Here is a 24,471-nt window from a genome sequence, read left to right as displayed (position 1 = left end):
TGCAGCATATACTAGACAGTGGGGAGACTGGAGATAAGCCCAGAGGAAAAAAATTATTTTAGGGGTACAGGCACAGGGTGATAGGAGCTTGATATCTGACTGTGAGAGTGTAAACAGGAGAAATGAGTCTTTGCAGAGGAAGAATTGACCAAACTTGGTAGATGAGTGGCTGTGAGAATTAATGTGAAATAAAGGAAGACTGTGAAAAGCCTGGGTTAATGTGAAAATGGAGTACTATTGTTGGAAGTCAAGCAGTTAGAAAAGGAAGCCAGTTATGCAAAGAGGCTTATTTTAGAAATGTTAAAGTTGAGCCTTACTAAATCCTGGCGATGTCAACAGTCATTAGAAAACCAGGACTAGAGCTTGGAGAAGTTGGGGATGACATCTGGTTATCCCTCGAGTAAGAGAAGGCCTGATGCAATGGCTGTGGGCGGTACCACACTGACCCATCAAAAGGATCCCCCGGGGGCTGGCCGACTCTTCACTCTTTCCAGCAGGCCCCAGGTAGTAGTCTCGCCCCTTACCCTTGTATCCCTGTCCAGCTTTTATCAAGGTGGACATTAAGAACAGGCTCTAGAACAGGCTGAGACTCATCTCTGGAAACACCCTTCTCCTTTCCTGATTCAGAAAACCATACGCCCCATAGAACTTTTCCATTTTGGAGTCAGGGTAATAGAAATATGCTGGAAGTGTTAAGTGTATAAGAATTAACCACACCCTCAAGTTAAGGGATCCCTAGTCCACCCTTTCCCTGCTCTTCACCTCTGAAGTGATTCTAGTCCCTGTCAAAGAAACCTCAGATTTTGTTGACCAGACTAGGAGTATCCATTGATTATAGGCATTTGGTTGACTCCATGTGATGAGGTTTTAGTGTTCAATTATCTGCTCACTGAAAACATCCTGCTCTTTATCCTGCTCTCTCATGCTGCTATTTTTTATAATTCTCTTCCCCTGTGTAATATTCTTTTTCTTTAAGTCTCATCTCAAACATTCAGTTCAATTCAGTCGCTCAGTCGTGTCTGACTCTTTGCGAGCCCATGGACTGCACTACGCCAGGCCTCCCTGTCTATCACAAACTCCCGGAGCTTACTCAAACTCATGTCCATTGAGTTGGTGATGCCATCCAACCATCTCATCCTCTGTCGTCCCCTTCTCCTCCCACCTTCAATCATTCCCAGTATCAGGGTCTTTTCAAATGAGTCAGGTCTTCGAATCAGGTGGCCAAAGGATTGGAGTTTCAGCTTCAGCATCAGTCCTTCCAATGAATATTCTGGATTGATTTCCTTTGGGATGGACTGGTTGGATCTCCTTGCAGTTCAAGGAACTCTCAAGAGTCTTCTCCAACACCACAGTTCAAAAGCATCAATTCTTCAGCCCTCAGCTTTCTTTATAGTCCAACTCTCACATCCATACATGACTACTAGAAAAATGAAAGCTTTGAGTAGATGGACCTTTGTTGGCAAAGTAATGTCTCTGTTTTTTAATATGCTGTCTAGATTGGTCATAACTTTCCTTCCAAGGAATAAGCGTCTTTTAATTTCATGGCTGCAATCACCATCTGCAGTGATTTTGGAGCCCAGAAAAATAAAGTCTGACATTGTTTCCACTGTTTCCCTATCTATTTGCCATGAAGTGATGGCCCAGATGCCATGATCTTAGTTTTCTGAATGTAATCTCAAACATTACTTCCCCTACAAAGCCTTTCTTGATCCTTCTTTCACTGTGATCTTACACGAATCAATTCATACTTCTATTGAAGCTTATATTTGAATTAGTATACATGTCTTCTCCCCCAACTTCTCCAACCAGATGTGTTATTTTTTCTTTGTATCCACAGCACATCACACCATGGCTGAAACATACTGAGGTGTCCACTCAATGCAAGATGGGTAAATGAATGAAAAATCAAATGTAGGTCTTTGGCTAGCCTTGATCATTTGTTTTAGTTTTAATATCCATATTTTAATATTATCTTTATTTGTACTTTCTTTAATCTTTAATATATGTTATGCTTGTAATACTATATAGACCCAAGAATCTGGTAACAAATTCCCAAGTTTTGACACTTTTATAGCATTTCATAAGAAGTGGTTTTAGTTTGTTATTACTTTTTTCATGTATTTTATTACAGTTTTAAATGAAAATGTTTGCATTCTTTTCAAGAAGTTTGGTTGAAATGATGCCAAGTAATATTTCTTAAGTTGCTTTATTTTTAAAATAATAAACTATTTTCAAGTAAATCAATAAGTGAGAAAAATTTTTGGATAAAGTACTAGAGATTTTTCTATAATAAAAGTAAATTTTTGTCAGATACTCACGACCAAGTTCTTCTGCTCAAGTCTTAGATTCTGTGTGGTCCCTTCTCCCTTCTTTAAACAGATGGGAGCCCATATATGTGAGCAGGTAGATGAATGGATGGAATAAAGAGGCCAAGCTCTCTCTCCATATATAAATCTCCAAAAATAATAGGATACATGTGTGTAAAAGTGGTAAACCACTAATAATATTTAGAACTCCACAATTCCTAGAGGAAATAAAATAATAAAGCAATAAAACATTCAAGGAAAAGAACAAGTACCATAGTTAAAACACTGGCATCAGGACTCAAAACTGGTGTGTCTGAAATCCAGTCACTCATGATTTGGTCTGCTTACAGTGGGAATTTAAGATTGTTTCTATGTCATGGTCCACTTACCGATAGGCAGACCAGATCTCCTGGGCGGGCTCTGCATTGAGTCCGAGCCATAATCGTGCCAACTCTTGATTATGAGGACTGAACACACTCTTCGTGTTGACAGAGATGTTTAACACCGTAACTAGTGGTAGTACTGGTTGAATCACCTTTAAACACTGTGGTAGAGGGAGTAAGAGTCACAGCCATGTCTCGAGTTAATAAACGTTAACATTTCATTGGCCATAGTTCAATTACAAAACAGATAAGGTAATGAGTAGTGCTTTGCTTAAAGAGGGATTGGTAACTGCTATGCTTCGAACACTCCATATTTTGTTTAACATACTATTTTTAAAATAAGACACACATTTCCAAGGACTTAATTTACAGCCATGCTCTAGAAATGAAACCAGATTTTTAAGCCGTCATCAGATCTTATGCATGAAAATGAGTGTTTCCTTTTAAGCAGTCGCCATAGGAGGTCACGTGATACCAGTGATGCTCTTGCTCCCAAGGCCATTTTGAGGACTCTTTGTGACCAGTTTACGGTAGATGATAACTCTTCAGGTACACTTTGGCTTTGCAAAAAAGCTGTTTCACCCCATGTAGTCATCTGTCTTGTTCATGGTATTTAACTCTCAGTGGCATTTGGCTATTTGCAAAAATCAAATCCACCCTCAAAGACTGAAGCTTTTTAAACAAATGGGCAGATTGTTTTAGTTTCCAAGAAATTTTCAGCATTGGGCCTATCAATAGAAAATACAGTGTTAAATGATGTCTTTTAAGCATTGCCTATAAAATATCTGTAGCAAGGACAGGACTAAATTCATTGTTATTAATTATGAGAAACCAACCAATGAAAGCTCTTGTCATCAACAGAGCCTTCTACTAATAGGACATTGACTAAAGCATCTCTTACTTATTTTTAAACTTTTTATTGTGAAATAATTATAGACTCAGAAGTTGCCAAAATAGTCCCTAGAGCTCCATGCACCCTTCTCTGTTTCCTCCCCTCAGTTTCCACCACTCAGTGGTGACATGTCGTATAACTAAGTGCAGTACAATATAAAAGCCAAGAAACTGACACTGCCTAACACCATTAAGTAGCTTACAGGTTACAAGAGGACTTAATCTTCACCAGTTTTACATGCATTCATGCGTGTGTGTGGTTCTATGCAATTTTAGATTACATAAATTTTAATTTGTAGTTACGTGAACCTATCTATAGATCATGTAGCTGCCACAACAAACAAGGCACAGAACTCTTCCATCACTAGAGCTCCCTCCTGCTTGTGTTGCGTGTGTGCCTAGTCGTGTCTGACCCTTTGTGACCCCATGGGCTGTAGCCCACCAGGCTCCTCTGTCCATGTGATTTCCCAGGCCGGAACACCAGAGTGGGTTGCCATTTCCTACTCCAGGGGATCTTCCCAACCCAGGGGTCAAATCTGTGTCTCCTACGCCTCCTGCCTTGCAGGTGGTTTCTTTACCTCTTGAGCCACTGGGGCATCTAGAGATTCATGTGACAGGTCACAGAACTCTTTCATCACTACAGTTCCCTCCTGCTACACTTCTATTTATGAACCCCTTCCACCCTTTCCCCTGTCCCATGACAACCAATTTGTTTCCATAGTTTTGTCATTTCAAGAACATTATATAAACAGAATCATCCAATATACAACCTTTTGAAGTTTACTTTTTTCACTAAGCAAACACATTTAAGATGTTGTGTTTTTTTGTGTGTTTTTTTTTTGCATCACTAATGTGTGTGTGTTTTTCACTCAGTTGTGTCTGACTCTTCGCACCCCGTGGACTGTAGCTCGCCAGGCTCCTCTGTCCATGGAATTCTCCTGGCAAGAATACTGGAGTGGGCTGCCATTCCCTTTTCCAGGGGATCTTCCCAACCCTGGGATCGAACCTGGGTTCCCCGCATTGAGGCAGGTTCTTTACTGAGCCACTAGGGAAGCCCAGTAGTTAACTCATTTTCATTGCTGAGCAGCACTGCACTGTATGAATATCCCAGAATTTCACCGCCTGAAGGACGTTTGGGTTGTCTTCTTTTTCCCTCTCGCTATTACAGATAAGTCTGCTGTGGACATTTATGCACAGATTTTTCTGTGAACATAAGTCTTATTTTCCTGGGTAAATGCCTGGAGTATAGTTGCTGGGCTGTATGATAGGTGCATGTTTAGTTTTGTAAATAACTGACAAACTCTTTTCCAGAGTGACAACCATTTTACAGTCACACCCGTAATGTATGAGAGATCCAGTTTCTCTGCATCCTCACTAGCAACTGATGTTATTGTTCTTTTCAATTTGGGCTATTATAATGGGAATGTAGTGTTTTTCTTTTTTGCCTATTTCTGGAAATTACTGATTCAATTTATATGACTGGTATGATGAGAATTCAGTAGAAATGACTTTTTGTCTTCACAGTGCCTTCCTGAATATGTAGCTCATGGCTTATTTTATATTTATGTTAACTTTTTAGATTTAACATTATAAAGAGATATGTTCTCTACTTCAACTTTACCAATATATCCACTAATAAGCAATCAAAACCTCACTTTAGTCTCTTCTATCCCATCTCGTAATTTATCCCATGGCACAAACATGCCCCTGCCTAAAAATGCTGTCCTTCCTGGGCAAAAAATCAGTAGTGGCTGCATTCTTCTGTTTCTTTGGAGGGAAGGAGCACTAATGATGGGCTCACTGGTTGTCTCTGGTTGGTCAGCCTCATGAATTCGTGAGAGAGCAGTCTCTGTGGCTGGATTGCTGGGGATCCTAGGGGACAGCAGGACTGTCACAATCCTATAGATTGGCTGTGCTGCTTTCATTCATAGGGTGCAGAGCTAACTGGCTTGTATGATGACCCATGGATGAGACCCAAGTATAGATGGCTAGGTTAGTTGCAAAATGAACACTTTCAAGCAAAATTCAAAGTGCACTTGACAGCCTGTTGCACTAAGTACTTGCATGTCTGGGATAAAACAAGCTGGATGCATTTATGTTCCCCCCTCAAGTTCATGCCATTCTTTGTGAAGAGGCCTAAAGTACTTCCTACTGTTGAGATGGTGAGTAGGAAACAGAATCCGATGACAAAAGCAGCCTGTGGCTTCTGCTTCCTCTACATTCACCCACAATTACGTCTTGATAATGATGTAACTAACAGTTGTTGCAGGTAAACCATTTCATCTTATTTGTTTACATATGTACTTGTAATCATAAAATTACCTCTGCTGGTTGATAATGATGTATTTTGGAGGAGGAGGGGTAGAGCTGGGAGGGATGTTTGTTTTTAATTTAATGTTGCTTGTTTTCAATTTGGGAGTAAGTTAAAGCTTTCCAGTGTCTGTCTGCCCTTCTTGATCTATATAAATTGACTTACCATTTAAATTGTCTTATAAATAGGAGTTTTACCAGATGAACCTCAAAAATATATTGATGAGTAAAAGAAGCCAAACAAAAAAACTATATACAAACTGTATAATTCCATTTATCTGAAGTTCAACATTTAAAAACAATCTGTGGTGATAGAAATGAGAATAGTGGTTGAGGGTGGGGTGGTATTGACTGGAAAGGAACATGGAAGAATCTTCTGGGGTGTTTAAAATGTTCAATAACTTGATCTAAGTAGTGGTTTACCAAGTTGTATGCTTAGGAGTTGAGTACTTTAGCTGCTGTTATTTAATTAAAATTTAAATTAGCAACTGAAATGAAAAAAGTAAGAGGTTTGATGATTTAAAATCACAGACAGAATCAGTTTGGGCTTCTCACTTCTATGCTTCCAGGAATTTAAAATTTTGCAAATTATAATTTTCCCCATTGGAAGTGAACCACTTTGCTTGCCTCTTTTCGTTTTCTCTGCCCCTCCCAGCTTCTTAACAAGTTAGATTTTTGTTACAATGTCATGCATATTGTAACTGTTAAAATATTATAAAGCAGGGTGTGGAAGCAATAAAAATTTATTAAGATCACTTTAAGCCTTTAAAAATTCCACAATTCCTTTCACTCACATGACATCCTTCATTCCTTTTTTTGAAATTTGGATCCAAGGAATTTTGCATGCTGTGGGTTGACATTTAGTTAATAGCATCTTTTGCTGAGGTTCCACTTTTCTAAATTAACAAGATCAAGAACAGTGACCTGATGATATTTCTTTGTATACCTGGCACTTTTCCAAAAAGGATGAGGGTAACAAAAAGGAGTGGGGGGAGGGGGAAAAAGAGAGAAAAAGGAAGGAAGAAAAGGAAAAGAACTCAACTCTTCTCAATCTACTTTATTCTAGGGCAAAATGTGTTTCAAATTTTTGTAAAAATATCAGATATCACCCTCTCACCAAGAAAATGAACAAATAACCCTACACACATACACAAAATCTGTAGTTGAAATGTGTCTGCTATTTCACATTTCTATCACTTGTTCCTCGAATACCTTGGGTCTTGGTACCTTCCTACTAAGCCATGAAAAAGCCAAAAGCTGCATATAAACCTGGGGGCGGGGTGGCTAGAATGTACAACTTGCTTGAAGAATTGAACCAAGTCAAGTTTAGCTTCCTAAGGCGTATATGAAGCGTTAGTCTCTGAGTCCTGTCTGCCTCTTTGCGAGCCCACAGCTGGGGACACGCCCCTGTGCGTGGAATTCTCCAGGCCAGAATACTGGAGTGGGTAGCCTTTCCCTTGTCCAGGGGATCTTCCCAACCCAGGGATTGAACCCGGGTCTCCCGCATTGCCATTGCGGGCAGATTCTTTACCGTCTGAGCCACGAGGGAAGTCCCAAGGCGTGTCTGGGGATGTGCCAATAGGGAAGGAAGAAGGCCGACGTGTACAGTAAGAATCTGGCTAGGCACATAATACACGTTTATTTAAAAGCCGGGTAAGAGAAAGTACAAATAATTATGTGAGTGAAGAACTCCTGTAACAGCGTGCCACTATGCTAATATAGTAGATCAAAAGGGCACCTGAGACTCCCATTCCCAGAATCTTGACTTGGAAAATTCATATTTTAAAAGTAAGGGAAAGAGTAACCTATACAGAGGCCGTGTGAAAATTCCCTTGGATGGGGGGGAAAATCTGGAGCCTGCCAAATGCTACAGGGTGCTTTTCCACTAGGCTGCCCTCAACTTCTCTGCCCCGCTGCACGTCCTACCGCAGTTGTCTGGGCCCCCAGCCTGGGCAGAGTAAGGGGCGAGCGGTGCGCGGGAAAGGCAGGCCAGCAGCAGGTGGGGAGGTGGCGGACTTCTGTCTCTGGGAAGGAAATGGACTGAGATGAAAGGGCGGAAAGCAGTGGCGCTCAGGGCTTGTGTCTGCGGGATCCCGACCTTCTCGAAATCGCCCCGGGCTCCTCTAATTAGAGAAGGGATGCAGGGTGGGCGTTAGTGCCCAAACGTTTTAATCGAGCCTCTTTTCAATGGCCAGGGATAAATGTTGCCACTGTTACTCTGTGCTGAATGGGTCACGAAGACCCCCGCCCGGCCCCCAGCGTGGCCATTCAGGGCTCTTTTCACAACCTCTAAGCGTTTCAGTCCCTGGGCCTAGCGACACTCCGGAGCGCTCCTAATTAGTCTAATTAGAAAGGTGGATTGATAGATGGGAAGAAGACAAGAGTTGGGTTAGGAAGATGCGCAATGCTGCCAATTTCGGCTGGGTAGCCGCTTATTCTCTCCAGAAAGAAAAGGCCGAAAAGGAGGCTGGAGCTGGAGCCAGCCAGCCCGCCCTGCAGAGGCTCGGCTCCCGCGGGATCCGCGAGCTGGGCGGTCGCTGACCCCGCGCTTCCCTCGCTCTGCCGGAGCAGACAGCGGGCACCTCCGGTTTCTCCCAGAGCGAGTCTCAGGGCCTCGGGACGAACAGCCTTTGCGGAGAGAAGCTGGAAGGAAGGGCCGAGGCCGAGAGCTGCACGGCCTCGCGCCCCGGCCCGGAGCCTCTCCGGCCCGCTGCGCCCCGCCGCCGCCCCTTCTTCCCCCGGAAAGCGGTGCAGAGGCGCGGCCTGGGCGGCCGGCGGGCCGGGCAGCGGGGACTTCGGGGGTCACGACCGGAAGGTCGGTGCGGGGCCTCTGCGTCCCGCCGCGCCACGTGGCCACTCCCCGCGCCCTCCCGCCCCGGGCCTTGCGGGCTGTCCAAGCTGCGCTTCGTCTCAATAAAGCCGAAACCCCAAGAAGGAAAGAACTTTGGCTTGAAGAAGGAGGCTTAACTGCGTGCGGCCGTACGCTTGGTGCGTGCGAGGTTCCTTTGCTCTGCTCCGCGAGCAGGCCCCTCACCCGCGCCGCCCGGCGGCCGCGCGCTCCGGGTTGTCGCGCGCAGAGCGGCCGGGTCCCGCGCATTCCTGCGCCCGCCGTGGCCCGGAGCAGCGCGGGTGGCTTCAAGAACACTGAACCTTTAATTGGGCCATAAATCAGACAGGGGAGTGCGGTGGAGTTTGTGCAGGTGTAAAAACAGAGGGGAAAGCCTGGGCTGAGCAGCCAAAGCGCCCGGGCAGGTCAGAACCTCCAGCAAACTAACATCTTGATAAGTCCGCTGACAACAAAATAAACAGTGGAGAGGGCCGGGGGAGGCGGGGAGCGCGGTCGCCCGCGGCCCGCGCGCAGCAGCACAGCGGCCGTCTGCTGGGAGGAGGCAGGCCTCTCCTGGGTTTGTGTTTGGGGCTCTTTTTCGGGGTAGGGGGGTACTTAGGGAAGAAGGAGAAGCAAAATTATCTCCCTTTTCGTCCTCTCGCTTTCAGCATCGCGTTCTGTTGGACAGAGAGCCCCAGGACTGTCAGACGGCGAAGGGTTAGGAAGTGCGCGCAGCCTCGCCGACCCCTGCCCAGTCCGAGAACCAGAGCTGTTGTCGATCGAGGGCCCGGCCGTTGCGCCCGGGGCGCGCGGGCCTCGCTGAGTCGCGACGAGTCCCTGCGCCTCCTCCCAGACGCGGCGCCACCGAGAGACAGACCACCGGCTCCCGCTTCATTTCAGGGGCTGACAAGGGGAAAACACTACCGCGCCCCTGGCCGAAGGAGGTAAACCAAGTAGAAAGGGCGATCAAAAATTAATTTGGTGCACTGCTCGGGAGCAGCACCCTGTCAAAACCCTACGGAGACGTTGGCACAAGCGGCAAACGGATTCACAGACAAAGGAAAACAATACAAGTCTCGTTAGATCATTTTTCTGGACATTGTTTAAGGTCTGAAAGGGACCAAATCGTTTCAAAATGTTGCCAGTAAAAATTATCCTATGTGGAATGCAACTAATCCTTTTAGGTTCCTGTCAACTGTTTCCACAAAAGGAATCCGATTTTTCAAATCAAAGATCCAAAAGTCTTTGGGGAGAGATTTATTACATGCCAGAGCTTTAGTTACAGAATAGAGTTACAATAACAACTCGCACCCACCAACTCCCCAAAATAAGGGATCCCATCCCACGCAGTTCTAATGACGTGTGGGGGATGGTTGCTGGAGTCCTGCTAAATATGCAGATAGGAGGAGAGTGGGGGAAGGGGGAGGAAGGCAAAGAAATATTAAATTCCTTAAATAGACCAACAGAACACAGCGCCTCAACATTTTATTTTTGTTCTCCGTACCCCTGGTTCCTTTTGAAGAGGAAAACAAGACCCAAACTTGGTGACCTGCCCCCTCAGTTTAGAACTTTAAGGTGAGCTTAATGCTTGAGTACTGAAAAACTCTTCCGAACCCTGACTTCTCTGAGTTTGCATAGTAGTGTGTCTACAGTGTCTGCAAGTGGAAAATATTTAAAAGTGAGAAAAGAATACAAGAAAATATTTTTTCTTTAAAATTTAAAAAAATTTATTTTAAAGTTTTTCTTTGATTTGGAATACAATGTTTAAGAACAAGAAAAAAGTGCCCCAGGGCTTTTCACTGTGCCTCCGTATCTGAGTCTTTCCACAAACGCATGTGAACATAAACGCATTCCTTGCAGATCACAGTCTCAGTTCACCGTAGTGTGAGCATTTTGTGCTGAGCCTGATCATGAAGATCCTCCGCCTCCTTTTCAGTTCTTCACTGATTAGAACTGGTGGCTAGGGATAAGACTGATGGGTAAACGATTGGTAGAAAGCCTTAAAAACTTGAGAAGAAACTCAAATTCCTAGTTCTCTGAGTGGAGGAATTTTGTGCCTCCATACCACAAAGGCACCTATCTCTTTTAGGTGCTTTGTGAGTGAACTGCCACACCAGAAAGATAGTTTCAAGAAGCAACCTAAGTTTAGTTTACAGACAATTGAGTTTGGGTTTTTTTTTTTTTTTAATGGTTTTGTTAAGTGGAGAAGTGAAAAAAGATCTTCCTAGCCTTCCCTCCACCCCATTGTTTGCTGCTGAAATGGCTCGTTCCTCTTGCTGCGTGAGTGTGTTTCTGTTATTAGAGGCAACTTGGTGGTGGGAATTCTTGCGTTTGTTCCCTGTATTTAAATTGGGAATAAAGGGATTTGCAGTGTAGCAGGTGCTCAATAAATACTGCAGACTAATCCCACTTTTCAAAGCTTAGAGGTTAAAGAGATGATCAGTAGGTAAATAATTAGAGAAAAGAAATAGAACAAGAGACCAGAAGAGGGGTTTAAAACACCATTGCTTTGTTTATTTTAGAAGGGAGGAGAAAGTTATCTGTCCAAATATACATCTGACTGAGGTAAGAGAAAACACAATGCCCCCTCTTTTTTCCTCATTATTTCTAGAAAGGGTTAAAAAATGATTTATTTCATAGATAGGGTGGGAATGTTGAAGAAAGATGAGCTTTACATGAAGCCAAAAGTTTCTCTTAACTAATATAAGGATTTGGGTATACTCCAAAGTTTAGAGGTTTTTCATTTCCTGGAAGAATATGGATGTGGGACAGAAGCCACAAAAGAATCATCGGTCTACACATGTGTGTAGGTTTTATGTTTTCCAAAATATTTTCATATAAATTGGCATATTGATTCTCAAAACCCATCACCACACTCCCCGCAAATATAAATGAGTGTGAAGAAAACTGATTTAATATTTATTTTTAACTGAGTCTTATGTCTTCTGTTGCAACCTCTGGAGGGTTTTGTGGTTTTTTTTGGTTTGTGATCCCCCCCCCACCTCATTTAACAGAATACAGTCTTGTCACAGTCATTTTCATATATATGAAACTCTGCATAAGAAATAAAAATAGAAATAAAAAACCAAATTATTGTTCATTCATAATAATCCTTCATTATTGACTTGTCAGAAAATGCGTCACATCTTTTATTGCTGAAAATATCAGCCTTTTAGTTATATTAAAGGAAATTCCTAAGCTAGTGCTCAAAGAAGCTTCTGCTCTCTGCCATAATTATTATCTGCCCCCCCCCCTTTCTTTGCCAGTCTGTTATTGATCAGAGTTGCAATTAAGAGAGACTCTGTAGTTTGTTTCTGTCTCCCTCTGGGACAGACAGACCCGGGCAAGGCCCATGGCCTCAGATCCATCCTTTCCTGGTGCTCCAGGGACTCGCTGGACCTATGGATGCATTACATAGAATTGCATTCTACCTAATGGACCAGATAGATTCTCCTTAACGGTAGCATCTTACATAAAGGGAAACATCCTATCTTGAAAAATAGAGACACTCTCACTTTAAGATTAGAAAATTATCTTTCCAGACCTAATTTCAAATTCAGAATTAGAATTTTCCACGTTCTCGAAGATTCTGATTTCAATAGACTGCATTTCTTCCTGAAATGGGGTTTTGTTGTCTTTTACAACTTAGAATTTAGAAGGGGAGAAAAGCATTTGCAAAAACCCTTTCTCTGATGGATGCATGTGTATGTTTGGCTGAGTCCTTTTGCTGTTCACCTGACACTATCATAACATTGTTACTCGGCTATACCCCAATACAAAATAAAAAGCTTAAAGAGATTATGCATGTATGTGTATATGTGTGTGTGTATCTCTATAGGAAAAAACACTCAGGCTAATCTAGTGAATCCAGACTTGGCATTTCCTTGGTTACCCATTTAAAGATGGAAGCATTAAATATAGTGTGCCTTAAAACAAAAAAAGACACTTTTTCTCTGGAAAATCAATGTTATCTTGCATTAAGCACCGTTTCTTGAAAAAATCAGCACAAACACTTTCCTTCCTAGTCTGCAGCTCACAGTGAGACGAAATCCCCACACTGGCTCCAGCCTGGGTGGCCTCATAAGGGACAAGGAGTGGCTCCAGAGCCTCCTGGAGGAGGCTGGGCTTCACTGAAGCTTCTGGTGGTGACTGGCAAGGATAAGCTGGTCACATCCAGGGAAAGATGTAATTCCAGCAGGTGGTCTGGAATTCCCTTCCCCCTCCCCACCACCTCCAAGGCATTTCAGGGAGACTAGTGGCCAGAAAGTTTGGAGTTTGAGGTAGGATTGCCCCTCAAGAGACTCCAGGGCCTTGTGTTCACTGCACAGGAGCTAAAAGAACCCACTCAACACCTGATACGCAGCTGTTCAAAGACAGTAAAATCGCTAAGAGGGTGCGGGATGGGCATATTCTCCGGAAAAAAAAAAGATTTGCTTTCTCACTAAATGTTGAGTCAGTTGATATGACTCTTAACATGCTCATTTCCACATGAAAAGGATGAGACCCTAAGTCTGGTTAAAAAGACCTACTGAACAGTTTAGCAAAAAAAGTTCTGCCAGTTTGGTAGATTTCAAGCATTAAAAATCAGTAAGAAAAGCTGAGGAAATGGACAAATAGTACAGTAGTGAAAAAGATAAGTCGTCTGTGTGTGTGTTGTGTGTATATGTGTGATGTTTTAAAGAAGATTGCTGATGCAAAGAAACAAAAAGTGATGCTAGGAAAAAAATATACATAACTAGGTGGAGGAAGCTGATATTTCTGAATAATTGACTTTCAATTCCAAATGCATCCAAAACGGGCTGGGTATCTCTGGGAAGCCCTGAGTACAGGTGGCAGGGAGGAGAACCTAGCAAAAACAAAAACAAAAAATGTATAAGAAATAAATGACTCTTCTACACAGCGACCTCTAAGGCAATTGCCCTACCAGGGTGGACGTTTAATCGATCACAATGATGGTAACACGGTGGCAGTGTGATGTATTGGAAATAAAATGGGATTTAAATGCTGCTATCTCAGTAGCTGTGACCTTGGGCAAGTCATATCATTTGAGCCTTTATACCTTTATTTGTAAAGTGCGGTCAATAACAATTATTGTCCTCACTATTTCACAGTGTGGTTGAGAGAAATATTAGTGAAAGTCCTTTAAAAAGTTAATGTGTGCTGTGGGTAGTAAGTGGAATAGACAGGAAAGGGGTTCTGGGGTACTGGTAACATCTTCTTGACTTGAAGCTGGTTACACAGGGGTGCTCACTTAAAAGTTAGACTAGCTCAAAACAGTTTGAAAATTACGATTTAACGCTAAGGACAAGGAAAATTAGAAATATGAAGCTTACATGTTTTATCCTCACTTCTCTTCCTTCCTTATCACACCCAGAGACTGGGGACTCAAAATGGGGGTTCAATGATAAGAATCAGCTGTTTTCTATGTGTGTTTTTTGCTTGTTATTGAATAGCATTTTCCTGGTATAGAAGCAGGAGTGAACCAGGAAGTTTCCTGCACAACAGAGGGGCCAACAGTAAAAAGAAAGGAGCCCCAAACTGTTCACATTAAAGGAAAGATGTGATTAGAGAGATGTGACATGCAAAGAAATTATCTGAAAAGTGAATTCAGTTGGGAAAGTATAAGACCGAAAGAGCCCTGAGCAGCTGGTCATGATCAGATTCTCCATCTTTCTGTCAAATGTAATTGTATCTGAGTTGGCAGGGTATTTATTGCTAAAGTCGAAGGGCCAGATTTTACACTAAACATATTTACACATTTACATTCGTGGCCCTATAAACACTCCACGTTTCACTGGCTGTGACATCAAACACATTTACCAACAAAAAGCATATGCCTAATTACCAAGTCATAGGGGAAAGGGAGGCAAGTGGCAGCTGATGGGCGATGAGCATGCGCGCCTGTGTGCGTGTGTGTGTCACCCAACTGTAACACTCGGAAACCAGTAAAGACAAAAATGGATGCTGACAATGCCGGCCCGCTTCACTTGTCCTCTGCTCCCCAGAACTACCCTCGTCTGGTTCCGTTCGAAAGGGGGAAGGGGACCCCTGGCATTGCAATTAGTCCCAAGGTTACACCCTGACCCTCTTGGAGGAACCCAGAGAAACCAAGGTGTTTCCTGGGCAGATTTCTGACTTGGATGGAGTTTGATGCTGATAGGGCCTTTAACTGGCCCCCAAATGACTTCTCAGTCCGTAATAAAAACAGGTGTGAGCAAAATGTGTAGTCAGCGGAGAATTTCTCAACTAAAACTAGAGTTCTTAATTCCTGGCTTGAGATAGTAACATCAGATCCCTACCCATCAACAGCAGTTGTAATAACACCCTTAGCTGCTCCAAGCTTGGTCCTTGGTCAAGCACGGAAATCAGAACCACCAGAGCTAGAGAGAAAAACAAAACAGGCACAACCGCTGGCCTCAGACAGCCTTTAATAAATGACACGGGCTGGTATTCCATCAAAATAATCACCTTCCATCAGAATAACCACCTCCCCCAGTTCTCTCAGAGGACAGGCGAGAGGAAGAAATGGTGGATTCAAAAAAAAAAAAAAAACCTGTGAAGGGCAGAAACCTCCAGCCCCCTTCGGATGGATTCTTACCACACTGTAAGAAGTGTGATAACAAATATATCCCAAACTCCAAGTCTGTCAGCAGAAAGTTTGGGCAGGAATGGGCCACTGAGTAGGGGGCAGGGAAGGAGAGATGTGCAAACAAGATGCCTTAGTAAAACATGAAGAAAGTCTTCGTGATTTTTTTTTCCTTCCCCTCCTCAGTTTCTTTTCTAAGAGGAAGGGAAGGGCCTCTTAAATTCACAGGATGGGGATGGAGGGGAAACACATTGTTGAGCAGAAGCACTAGTTTCTTATTTTAAAGAAATAAAATAATTACCCAATAGAGAAAAAAAGAAATCGACCAAGAAATGATCTAAGGTCATGACACCATGTGTGATACAAGGCACAATTCAATCCATAAGGGCTTCATTACCCCCGCAATAGATAACATTTGGCTAAATCTAGCTGCAGATTAAATCTCCGCAGCATAACAGAGTCCTGAATGGAGAGGCTCCTTTTTGTGTGGTCCTTCTCCGGGAGCTGCCTGAACCATTAGCCCCAATATATCCCTCTCCCTATTAACTGCAATTCCCTCCCGACTGCGCTTCGGTCATTTGTCTCCAGGCTCTACGGGGGCGTTTGATGAGCAGAGTAACAAGGAGAAGGGGAGAAAAGCCTCGGGTTAATGAGTTGTAGCAAATCCACACTTTGTAGTCGGGAGGAGGAGAGCTGGTGTCCAATGTTTGTCCAACTGGTTTATTTTTCGAGACCCAGCCTATTGAGGAAGGCTTGTTCAAGCCGGTTTCGTCCTTACAAACACACAAACATCCTTCTGTTTGCCTTCAAAGAAAAGGGGACCAGAGCTGGATTTGCATGCGAATGAGGAGCCCCGGGAGGAGACGTCCTGGCCCATCAAAGGCCGCGGTAGCCGGGCGGCCTTTGTTCCAGCACCTGCTCGCCCCCGCGGCCTGACGGGGCGCGCCCCGAGCTCCTGGCTCACCGGGCCCACTGCCGTGGTTCACTCCTCGCTTGCCCCGCGGCCCTCGCCTGGCGGCCCACGGCCAACCCCTCGCCTGTCTCCGCGGCCTTCGCTTTCCCATAGGTCGGCCAGGCCCGCGGAGCCAGCAAAGCCGACGGGGGAACCCCAAACCCGGCGGTAGTGGAGGAGCTGCACTCGCAGGACGAAAAACTCGAGACTGAGGCAGGCGGGTCGGCTTCACCTTTTCTCAGGATTCAGGACTCACGACGCACTTGCGGGGGAAGCGGGACCCCGGCTCCCTGTCCCGGACCGAAGACAGCGCTGGATCGCCCAGGCTTTCTTGCCATTCTCTTAAAAGCACTGACAGCCTGGGAGGCGGAGCGCGTCCCTGCACTTTTTTAAAGATGCGGAAATTTGGATAGAGAAAGGGATTAGCCGGGACTCCCAGGTTCAGGATACCCAAGCATCACGCAAATAGTGAGATACACGATTTTTATTTTCGCGCGCTCTCCCTAATTACTTTCAGATAAAAATTCAGATCTATGCGTTACAGAAGGCTTTGAGGCCCGCCAGCAGTGCTTGTGCGGTTTGGGCTCCGCCTGCTAAAGCCTGTCCACTCAGGGCGCCAGTGACATCCGGACCTTCCGGGTTCCAATGTCTCCTCTTCCTTAGGTGGGCTAGGGTAAAAGTAACTTTTCAAAAAAAGACTTTGGTCTAACGAATTTCAACTTGTATCTAGGTATCAGTGATAAACTTGGGGGTGATTGTTTACTTTAGCCTCTTATTTTCCCTCTTTCAAATATTCCATAGGGTAAAAAACGTAGAACTTAATTTTGAGGCTATGAGGGTCAGTTTTTTTCCCTCCCCAAAAAGGGAGGGAAGGATAGGGCATCAAAGAATTAATGGCACTGCAAAACAGTGGCCTACAATGTGGCCTTTGTTAATTTGCCAGGTTAAATCGCCAGCTCTTCAGATATATACCTGTCCAGATATTTGAAAAAACAGTTCACTGATATTAAGTATGAAAATTACTATCCCTTCGTTTTATCTGAAGCCCACGTTACTGGTAGTAGCCAAAACTAGTCTCATCTTTTTCAAGAACTATAAACTACCTGCAATAACTAGTTAAGGAAAATAAAATTTGAAAAAAGATATCCTAGATCACCTAAATTTTTAAAACATAAGTAGTTCAATAAACACCTGATGCATTTTCATTCTTTAAAGAGTATCTGAAAATTAAAGATTTTCTTTACATACTCCAAGTTATTCATTCCAACTAGAATTTTGAAGTTAACACTGACTTTTAGAATAAAAACTTCTTTATGCAACTACTGGAATTCTGTCAAAGAAAACAGCTTTAAATACTAGAGCTTTCAGATACAATTTATTTTATCTATGTATTTTCTTGTCTGATTAAAGCTATTTAACTGATGATGAGCTCTATGAAATTTTTTCTAATAAATTTTTAATTCAAAAGTCACAGATTTGTTTTACTTACTCCCATTAAAACATAACCTTATGTTGCAGAGTTTTTAGATTTATAGGATATTGTGCTCAGAAGGGAGTGGAAATTAAATGGAGTGGGAAGCTCCAAAATAAAATTTAAAGTTCTATAAAATTATCTTAGAGAACTGTGGCTTTTAAGAATCCTCAGTGCTCTTCAAAATGGAATCAAATAAGATTTGGAAATGTATACCAAAGTAACTTTTATTTGTAGTCATTTAAAAATAATTTCTGATCCCCTGCAATGGTTTTGACTTAGTATAAATAAAAATCATGGCATGATGTTCTTGTTGTCTCTGAAAATATTACTTTTCTCTTCTGATAATGGGTTCCTACTTTAGCCCACAAGGAAACTTTTTTTAACAGAAAAGAAAATAAACTAAGAAGGGGATGACTAAAGTCGATTCTTTTGGAGAATTTTCTTTGAAAATTAAGTATTTATTTCTGAAAAAGTGTAAAAATCTTACATTAGAATAGTACAATAATTGCCAGTCAAAATTTACAATACTCCTTGTAAAGAATACGCAGTAAGTACAAAATAAAAATTCCGCATGTCTATTATGATACAAAACACAGGTTAAAATAAGAAATGATAATTTTGACTTTTTTCCTTGTGTAAACATGTTAATCATTTTTTCCTTTTCATGAAAAAGCACACCAGACAAATATCCTCAAATAAAAACTATTGCTTCTCTGGCATTCTTCGGGACCTCTACTATTTTTGCATTACTCTTCTGTTGAACATTATTGTTTTTCGTTTTTTGTTTTTTAACGCCTGGACCTGAGACTCTCTAGACCTCAAAAAGGCTTAGATTTTTAAAAAATGTTCCCAAAGTCAAGGAAGCCCCTAGTTAAGGAAGCCTAAACGGAGCGGATCTCCACCAGCACCCTCTTCCTCCCCACCCCAGTTTGGGGGGCTGCTGCATAGGGCGACTTTGCATAAATAGAGGGACCTGCAGAGCCGAAGAGCGCGCCCGATAAGTTGCCAAACACAGTCTCGTCTGAGAATCCCAAGCGGCGAAATGGGGGCGCGAGGTCGGGAGGGGCCGCGCCGGGAGGAGGGAACAAAACACAAAACCACCCAGATGAAAATAGGAGCCATGATTCCTACCTTCTCTTTCTCAAGCGCGCTAACATAGCGTTATTAACAATTTGAGATCCTAGCAGTAAAGTTCTCGACACTGGACAGGGCAGTCCCTTGGTGCAGAGTCCCCAGGGCGGCCGACGAGGAGACGGAGGAGGCGGCAGCGGCGGCGGCGGCCACGAGCGAGCGGGTGAGAGCGGCGGCCGGGCCCACGGCCGCCTGAGCCGCACAGCCGCCGCCGTCGCTACCGCCGGCCCCGAGCGCGGACGGCGTCCCGGGAGATGAGGAGGGCGAGGCCTGCACGGCCACGGCGGCCTGCGCGGCGGCGGCGGCGGCGGCCGGGCCCAGGCTGCCCCCGATGATGCTCTCGATGGAGAAGGGCGAGCGCGCCAGCGCCGAGGCGCCCGGGCCGCCCGCCTTGGCCGCCGAGGCCTGCAGGGGGCCGGGCAGGGCGGCGCCGAGCGGGTGCGGCCGGTAGCCGAAGGCGGTCCGGGCCAGCTCGGCGGCCGCGCCGTGGGGCGGCGGCGGCGGCGGCGGCGGCGGGGGCGGCGGCGGCGGCGAGTGCGGGTGGAAGGCGGCGGCAGCAGCCGCCGCGGCGGCGAAGAGGGCCGAGGGCGGCGCGTAGGGCGGCAGCTGCAGGCCGTAGCCGCAGCCGTAGGGGCCGTAGCCGTAGGCGTGCGGGGGCGGCGGGGGCGCGGGCTGGAAGAGCGCGGCGGCTGCGGCAGGGTCCCCTGCCCCCCCCGCGCCCCCCGCGCCGCGCAGCAGCAGCGACTCGGCGGCGGCGGCGTTGGGCGGGAGCAGCGGCTGCCGCTTGAAGCGCTTCCTCCGGCGCAGGAAGCTGCCGTTGTCGAACATGTCGGCGGACTCGGGGTCGAGTGTCCAGTAATTGCCTTTGCCGGGGTTGCCGGGCTCGCGGGGGATCTTGACGAAACAGTCGTTGAGCGAGAGGTTGTGGCGGATGCTGTTCTGCCAGGCGGGGAACTTCTCCCTGTAGTACGGAAAGCGGCCGCTGATGAACTCGCAGATCTCGCTCAGCGTCAGCCGCTTCTTGGGGCTCTGCAGGATGGCCATGGTGATGAGCGCGATGTACGAGTAGGGCGGCTTCACCAGCGGGTTCTTGGCGCCGCCGCCCGCGCCCACGCCGCCGCCGCCCGCGCCCGCGCCGCTGCCGCCACCGGCCCCGGCCCCCGCCCCCGGGGCTGGACCCGGGGGCGCCGGGGAGCCCCCAGTCCGCGGAGCCAGCAGGATGTCATCGTCGTCGTCCTCCTCCTCCAGGTCCTCCAGATCGTCTTCCCCAGCGTACGAGCGCCGCCGCCGCCGCCGCCGCGCGGGGAGAGCCAGGCGGTGTCCGCCGCCGCCGCCCTCGTCGTCGTCCTCCTCTTCCTCGTCGTCTTCGTCCTCGCCCTCCCCCACCACGTCGATGTCTGTCTCCTCGGCGAGGCCGGAGGCATCGGACATCTCCGTGCTCAGGGTCATAGCTGTGGCGCGGCGGCGGCGGCGAGGCGGCCCATAGGGGCGCCGGGCTCCGGGTTCCCGCCGCACCCCAACCCAGGTCCCGGGTGGCGGGCCTGGCCCGGGGGCGCCACGCTGGGCGGGGAGGGGGAGGCGGGGGGGGGGGGGGGGAGACGGTGCTCCGCGGCTGCTGGAGCTGCGGCGCTGGTGCTGCGCGGCAGCGGCAGAGGCTCGCGCTGCGACTTTGTAACTCCTGCGCCGCCGCGGTGGTCCCGCGATCTCCGCGCTGGTTTGGCTAGGCGCGCACCCCGCCTGGGCGGGGGACTTGACCTTCCTCTCTCCACCAGCAGCCCCTCGCCGCGTCCGTCGAGGAGAGGGTGGCGGGGTACCGAGGGAACAACTCAAGAGTGGCGGGCGCCCGGGAGGGTGCGAGACGGTGGAGAGTCTAGGGACAGAGCTCGGCGAGGAGAGGGCTGAGTCCAGGAGAGGGCGGACCTTTCCCTGGCTTATAGCTGAAGGAGGCCTGTCACATGGTGTGCACGTCAGAGCTCTGCCAAGGCTAGGGAAAGAAAGCCTAGAAAATCAGCCCTACTCCGAGAGAAAGTTCTCTGTAGGAGGGAGCAGCAACTGTGAAGAGGGGGAGGAGGCAGGACCCCACCATTCCTTCCCAAAGGAGCTGAGACCTCTGAGTTTTGCGCAGGCTCGTGTTGGTCTGATGAAGGGCCGTGGCACGAGTTCGAGTTCCCAGTCTCCTCTTCAATGAGCCCTCAACCCGAACCCCAGACACTCCTGGGACGCGACAGTTTGACCACTCGATGGCCTATCGGAACCGTCTAGCCAGGATATGACCATCCCTGAGGGTCGTCTGAGGTGGTCCCTGGGGAACGGCCCTGAGATTTGTTGGTTTGTTCCATATCCTCCAGATAGAACCAGCGGCTCCCCACGGAATCTGATGAGAAACCGCCCCCCACCCCAGTTTAAGCGCAATAATAATTGTTTATTGACCTTTTAACCTGTCCCCTTCGGTTCTTCTTCAAAGACGTTTGTTTTCCACCATCTGTTAATAAAAATGCTGTTAGGGTGGCGTTTTAGTCACTATCTGAAATTGAATGCGAGAAATTTGCTAAACTAAGCCACTCTAATGAGAGGATCTGATTTCGTGGGAATTTCGTGGGAATAAAGAAAGTAACCATTGAATGCAGAGAAGAAACAAATTTTTAGTGGAAACCCAAATACACACCAAAAAAACTGCTTTTAGGAGTGACTCAAAAAAGTTCTTTCATAATGGGGTAAGGGATTCTGTAGTTGTAAGTTGGGATGTTCTAATCAACACTCCACAGTATCTAAAAGTGTTTAAATCACTAAAAAAATACACATATCTCTACACAGTCAGGCTTAATAATAGAAACTACAATGATAAATTTGAAACTTTCATGCCAGTTTTTTTTAATGTATTTTTTAATCCACTAAATATTTCCAATAGGTATTGGTGAGAAGAAACGAAATAATTTTTAAAAAGAAGATTCAAGTACTGTTCAACTCAATTTTCCTTTTCGGGTGACAGAGTAGTGTGAATAATCCAACGATGGTATTTTAAGTACACCTATCTTTATCACTGGCTCATTTTTACTTTGGCTAGTGGAAAAATCCTAATAGCTTGTGGACTTCATACTCACACAGCCATACATCTTGGGTTTTGCATTTCCTAAGACACTTTTATTTCAAACTGGGGACTTGCCTCAAATTTTTATAAAATGATGGCTTGACAAGAACTGAGGATCAAAAATGAATGGCTGCATGTAGGAAAAATGAGCTGCCCTTACAAATTAATATATCAATTTATGGACCTAGCAATTTTCATGTTTCCAGATGTTTCATTGCTTCTCTTATTAATTACAGAGTCTCAAAAACAAACTGTTAACCCATCTAAGACTTCTTTTTAAATCGAGTTTTTGTTGCTGAGGACAGCTATCAACCAGTTATAGTTACAAATGACCCATAAAGTCCATCACAGATCTTTGAAAGATCTATGAGAATGCCTCAAAGTCTTAAATAAATTATTTTTCATTGACTCTCGTTTGATATATGGCTGAATCATTTAAGTATTGTAATGGGTATTAACCTAAGCCAACATTAATCAGCACTATTAATCAGGCATTACATTGCTTTGTTGATGTAGCCAGGCGTCCTTACCAAGGAGTTCACTTTTACATTGGAAAGTTTAAGTTTTATCTAAATAAACACCGTGATTTTCTCTGCACTGAGGGCTCGTGTGTGGCGAAGCATTTAAAATTGAAACGGAGAGGAAGAATTTGTTCGCAGACCATTAGTTATTTTAGATGATCAGTTACAGCCGTCATTCCCTTCTGTTACCACCGCTGTGAACGTGTATGACCTAGAAGGGCTCGGGGATTGACTTTGCATTCCATTTGTACTGTCCGAAGGTCCTTCCCGAAAGGGTTAAGAACTTTTCCGTGGAAACCTTTGGGGAAAAAAAAACGTGGCCAAGTTATCTTCTGGCCACTCTGGGGAAAGTGTTAGGATTTACTGAAGGTCAGAGCGGAAAATCAATCTGGGAGAAGCGCTGTAGAGGCAGAGTTGGGTGAGCTTTACTAAAGCCTCGCATTTGGGCACCCCACTTGTTTTGTTTGCTTTAGTTAAGCTACATTTGTGTACCACCTTGAGCTCTGCGCTCGTGAAACTCCGGGGAGTTTCGCGGAAACCGTAGCATTCCGTTGTCCGCGCTTCCCTCTTTCGCCTTCCTTGATTCCCTACTCTCGGGTCTCCCGCCCCAAAGGGCTCCCAGCTCTCGGCCTCGGATGAAAATAAACTCCGTGACGCGGGCGGGGACCGTCGCTGCGACCCCAGCCACGGCACGCCCCGCTCGGGCGGACGCGGAAAGCGGCGGGGCTCCTGCGGGCCGGGTGGTGCCCCAGTGGGCGAGGCCTGCCTCCTGGCGGCGGCGCGGCGCGGAGCCAGTCCCGAGCCGGAGCTCGGGAAGCCGCGGGCGTTTTGTGCGTGCGGCCGGTGGGCTCCGGGGCTTCCCTCCACCTGGGCTTCGCGCGGCAAGGCTTTTTCTTCCCCGAGGCCCCCACGTCGCCTTCTCTGGGGCAACTGGGCGTGCGCGGAGTCATTTCCCTGGACTGTGTGTTTCGGCTATTTTCCCTCGGCGGTTTGGGTACTCCACGAGCCCTCCCGGAGTTACGCGGGATGCCACGCCGCAGGGCAGAGGAGGCGGCAGGACCCTCGGCAGGCACCGCCTCAGTTCTTTGCCCCTGGGCCCGGGACCTCGAGCTCATAACGTCCAGGGGCTTCCTTCGCAAGGACTGGCACTGACTTGGGGGCGTAAACTCGCAGGCGGGAACCTCCACTACTCGCTTTAGGCCCTGGCACATCCCAGGAGTTTACCCGGGAACGTGAATGTGAGCGCGGTTCCAAACTCCGGTACTGTCGGGGCCTTGTCCCGCCTCCAAGTCATTCGACTTACCTGCGTTGAGATACTAATTTGTGCCTGGCACTCCGGTTTTTGGAGAGAGTAACAAAAAACGGCGAGTTTCTGGGTGACTCACGGAAACCAGGTAAATAGATAAGTATTGTGCCTAACTGAGAAACTTTTCCTTGGTGGTTTAGACTCCGTCCTGCCAATGCAAGGGGCACGGGTTCAATCCCTAGTGGGGGAAGTAGGATCCCATAAGTCCCATGCCCTGGACCGCCCCTCCCCCCACCCCCAAAGTGCTTTCTGAGACTCCGGACGAATGTGAGCGATGCTTCTGGGTTTGTGTCCTTTGGGGACTCTATTTGATTCTGCGCCTCCCTTCTTGTGGCATCTTCCCTTATTTTTGTAATTTCAAGCATTGGGAGGTCAAAAAGGACTCTTGTTTTCGGTTTGTTTTTCCGTGTGTGCATGTTAAAATATACATAGCATATAATTTGCCATATTAAGTGTAAGGTTCAGAGACATTAAGTACATTCAGTTTGGTGCAACCATCACCACTATCCATTTACAGAATTTTTCCATCATCCCAAACTGAAACTCTGTACTGGTTAAAGAATGACTCCCATTCTTCCCCATTCCACTCACCTCAGCATCTTGGCAACCTCTATTCTACTTCCTGTCTCTATGAAATTAACTATTTTAGCTACCTACCTCATATGAATGGGAGCATAGAATATTTGACTTATTTTA

General features: G+C 46.2%; 1 protein-coding gene and 1 long non-coding RNA gene across 2 annotated transcripts; one reads left to right on the top strand and one right to left on the bottom strand.

The window, feature by feature from the left end:
* The first annotated feature begins 8,471 nt into the window (after positions 1-8,471).
* On the top strand, positions 8,472-12,515 carry LOC113879166. The gene is made up of 2 exons (XR_003507220.1): positions 8,472-8,878; positions 9,386-12,515. It is a non-coding gene; the product is annotated as an uncharacterized LOC113879166 (long non-coding RNA).
* Positions 12,516-18,166: 5,651 nt separating this feature from the next.
* FOXD1 (forkhead box D1) lies at positions 18,167-22,509 on the bottom strand. Its single transcript, XM_027520427.1, has one exon. The coding sequence runs from the start codon at positions 20,307-20,309 to the stop codon at positions 18,894-18,896; it is 1,416 nt and encodes a 471-aa protein (XP_027376228.1). The 5' UTR covers positions 20,310-22,509; the 3' UTR covers positions 18,167-18,893.
* Between the last annotated feature and the right edge of the window lie 1,962 nt (positions 22,510-24,471).

Source organism: Bos indicus x Bos taurus, chromosome 20 (genome assembly GCF_003369695.1).
Source record: "Bos indicus x Bos taurus breed Angus x Brahman F1 hybrid chromosome 20, Bos_hybrid_MaternalHap_v2.0, whole genome shotgun sequence".
In the NCBI taxonomy this organism is placed as follows: Eukaryota; Metazoa; Chordata; class Mammalia; order Artiodactyla; family Bovidae; genus Bos; species Bos indicus x Bos taurus.
This window is presented reverse-complemented; position numbering and strand designations above follow the sequence as displayed.

Coding starts and splice junctions, on each gene's coding strand:
- FOXD1 (XM_027520427.1), bottom strand. CDS start 20,309: ATGACCCTGAGCACGGAGATGTCCGATGCCTCCGGCCTCGCCGAGGAG.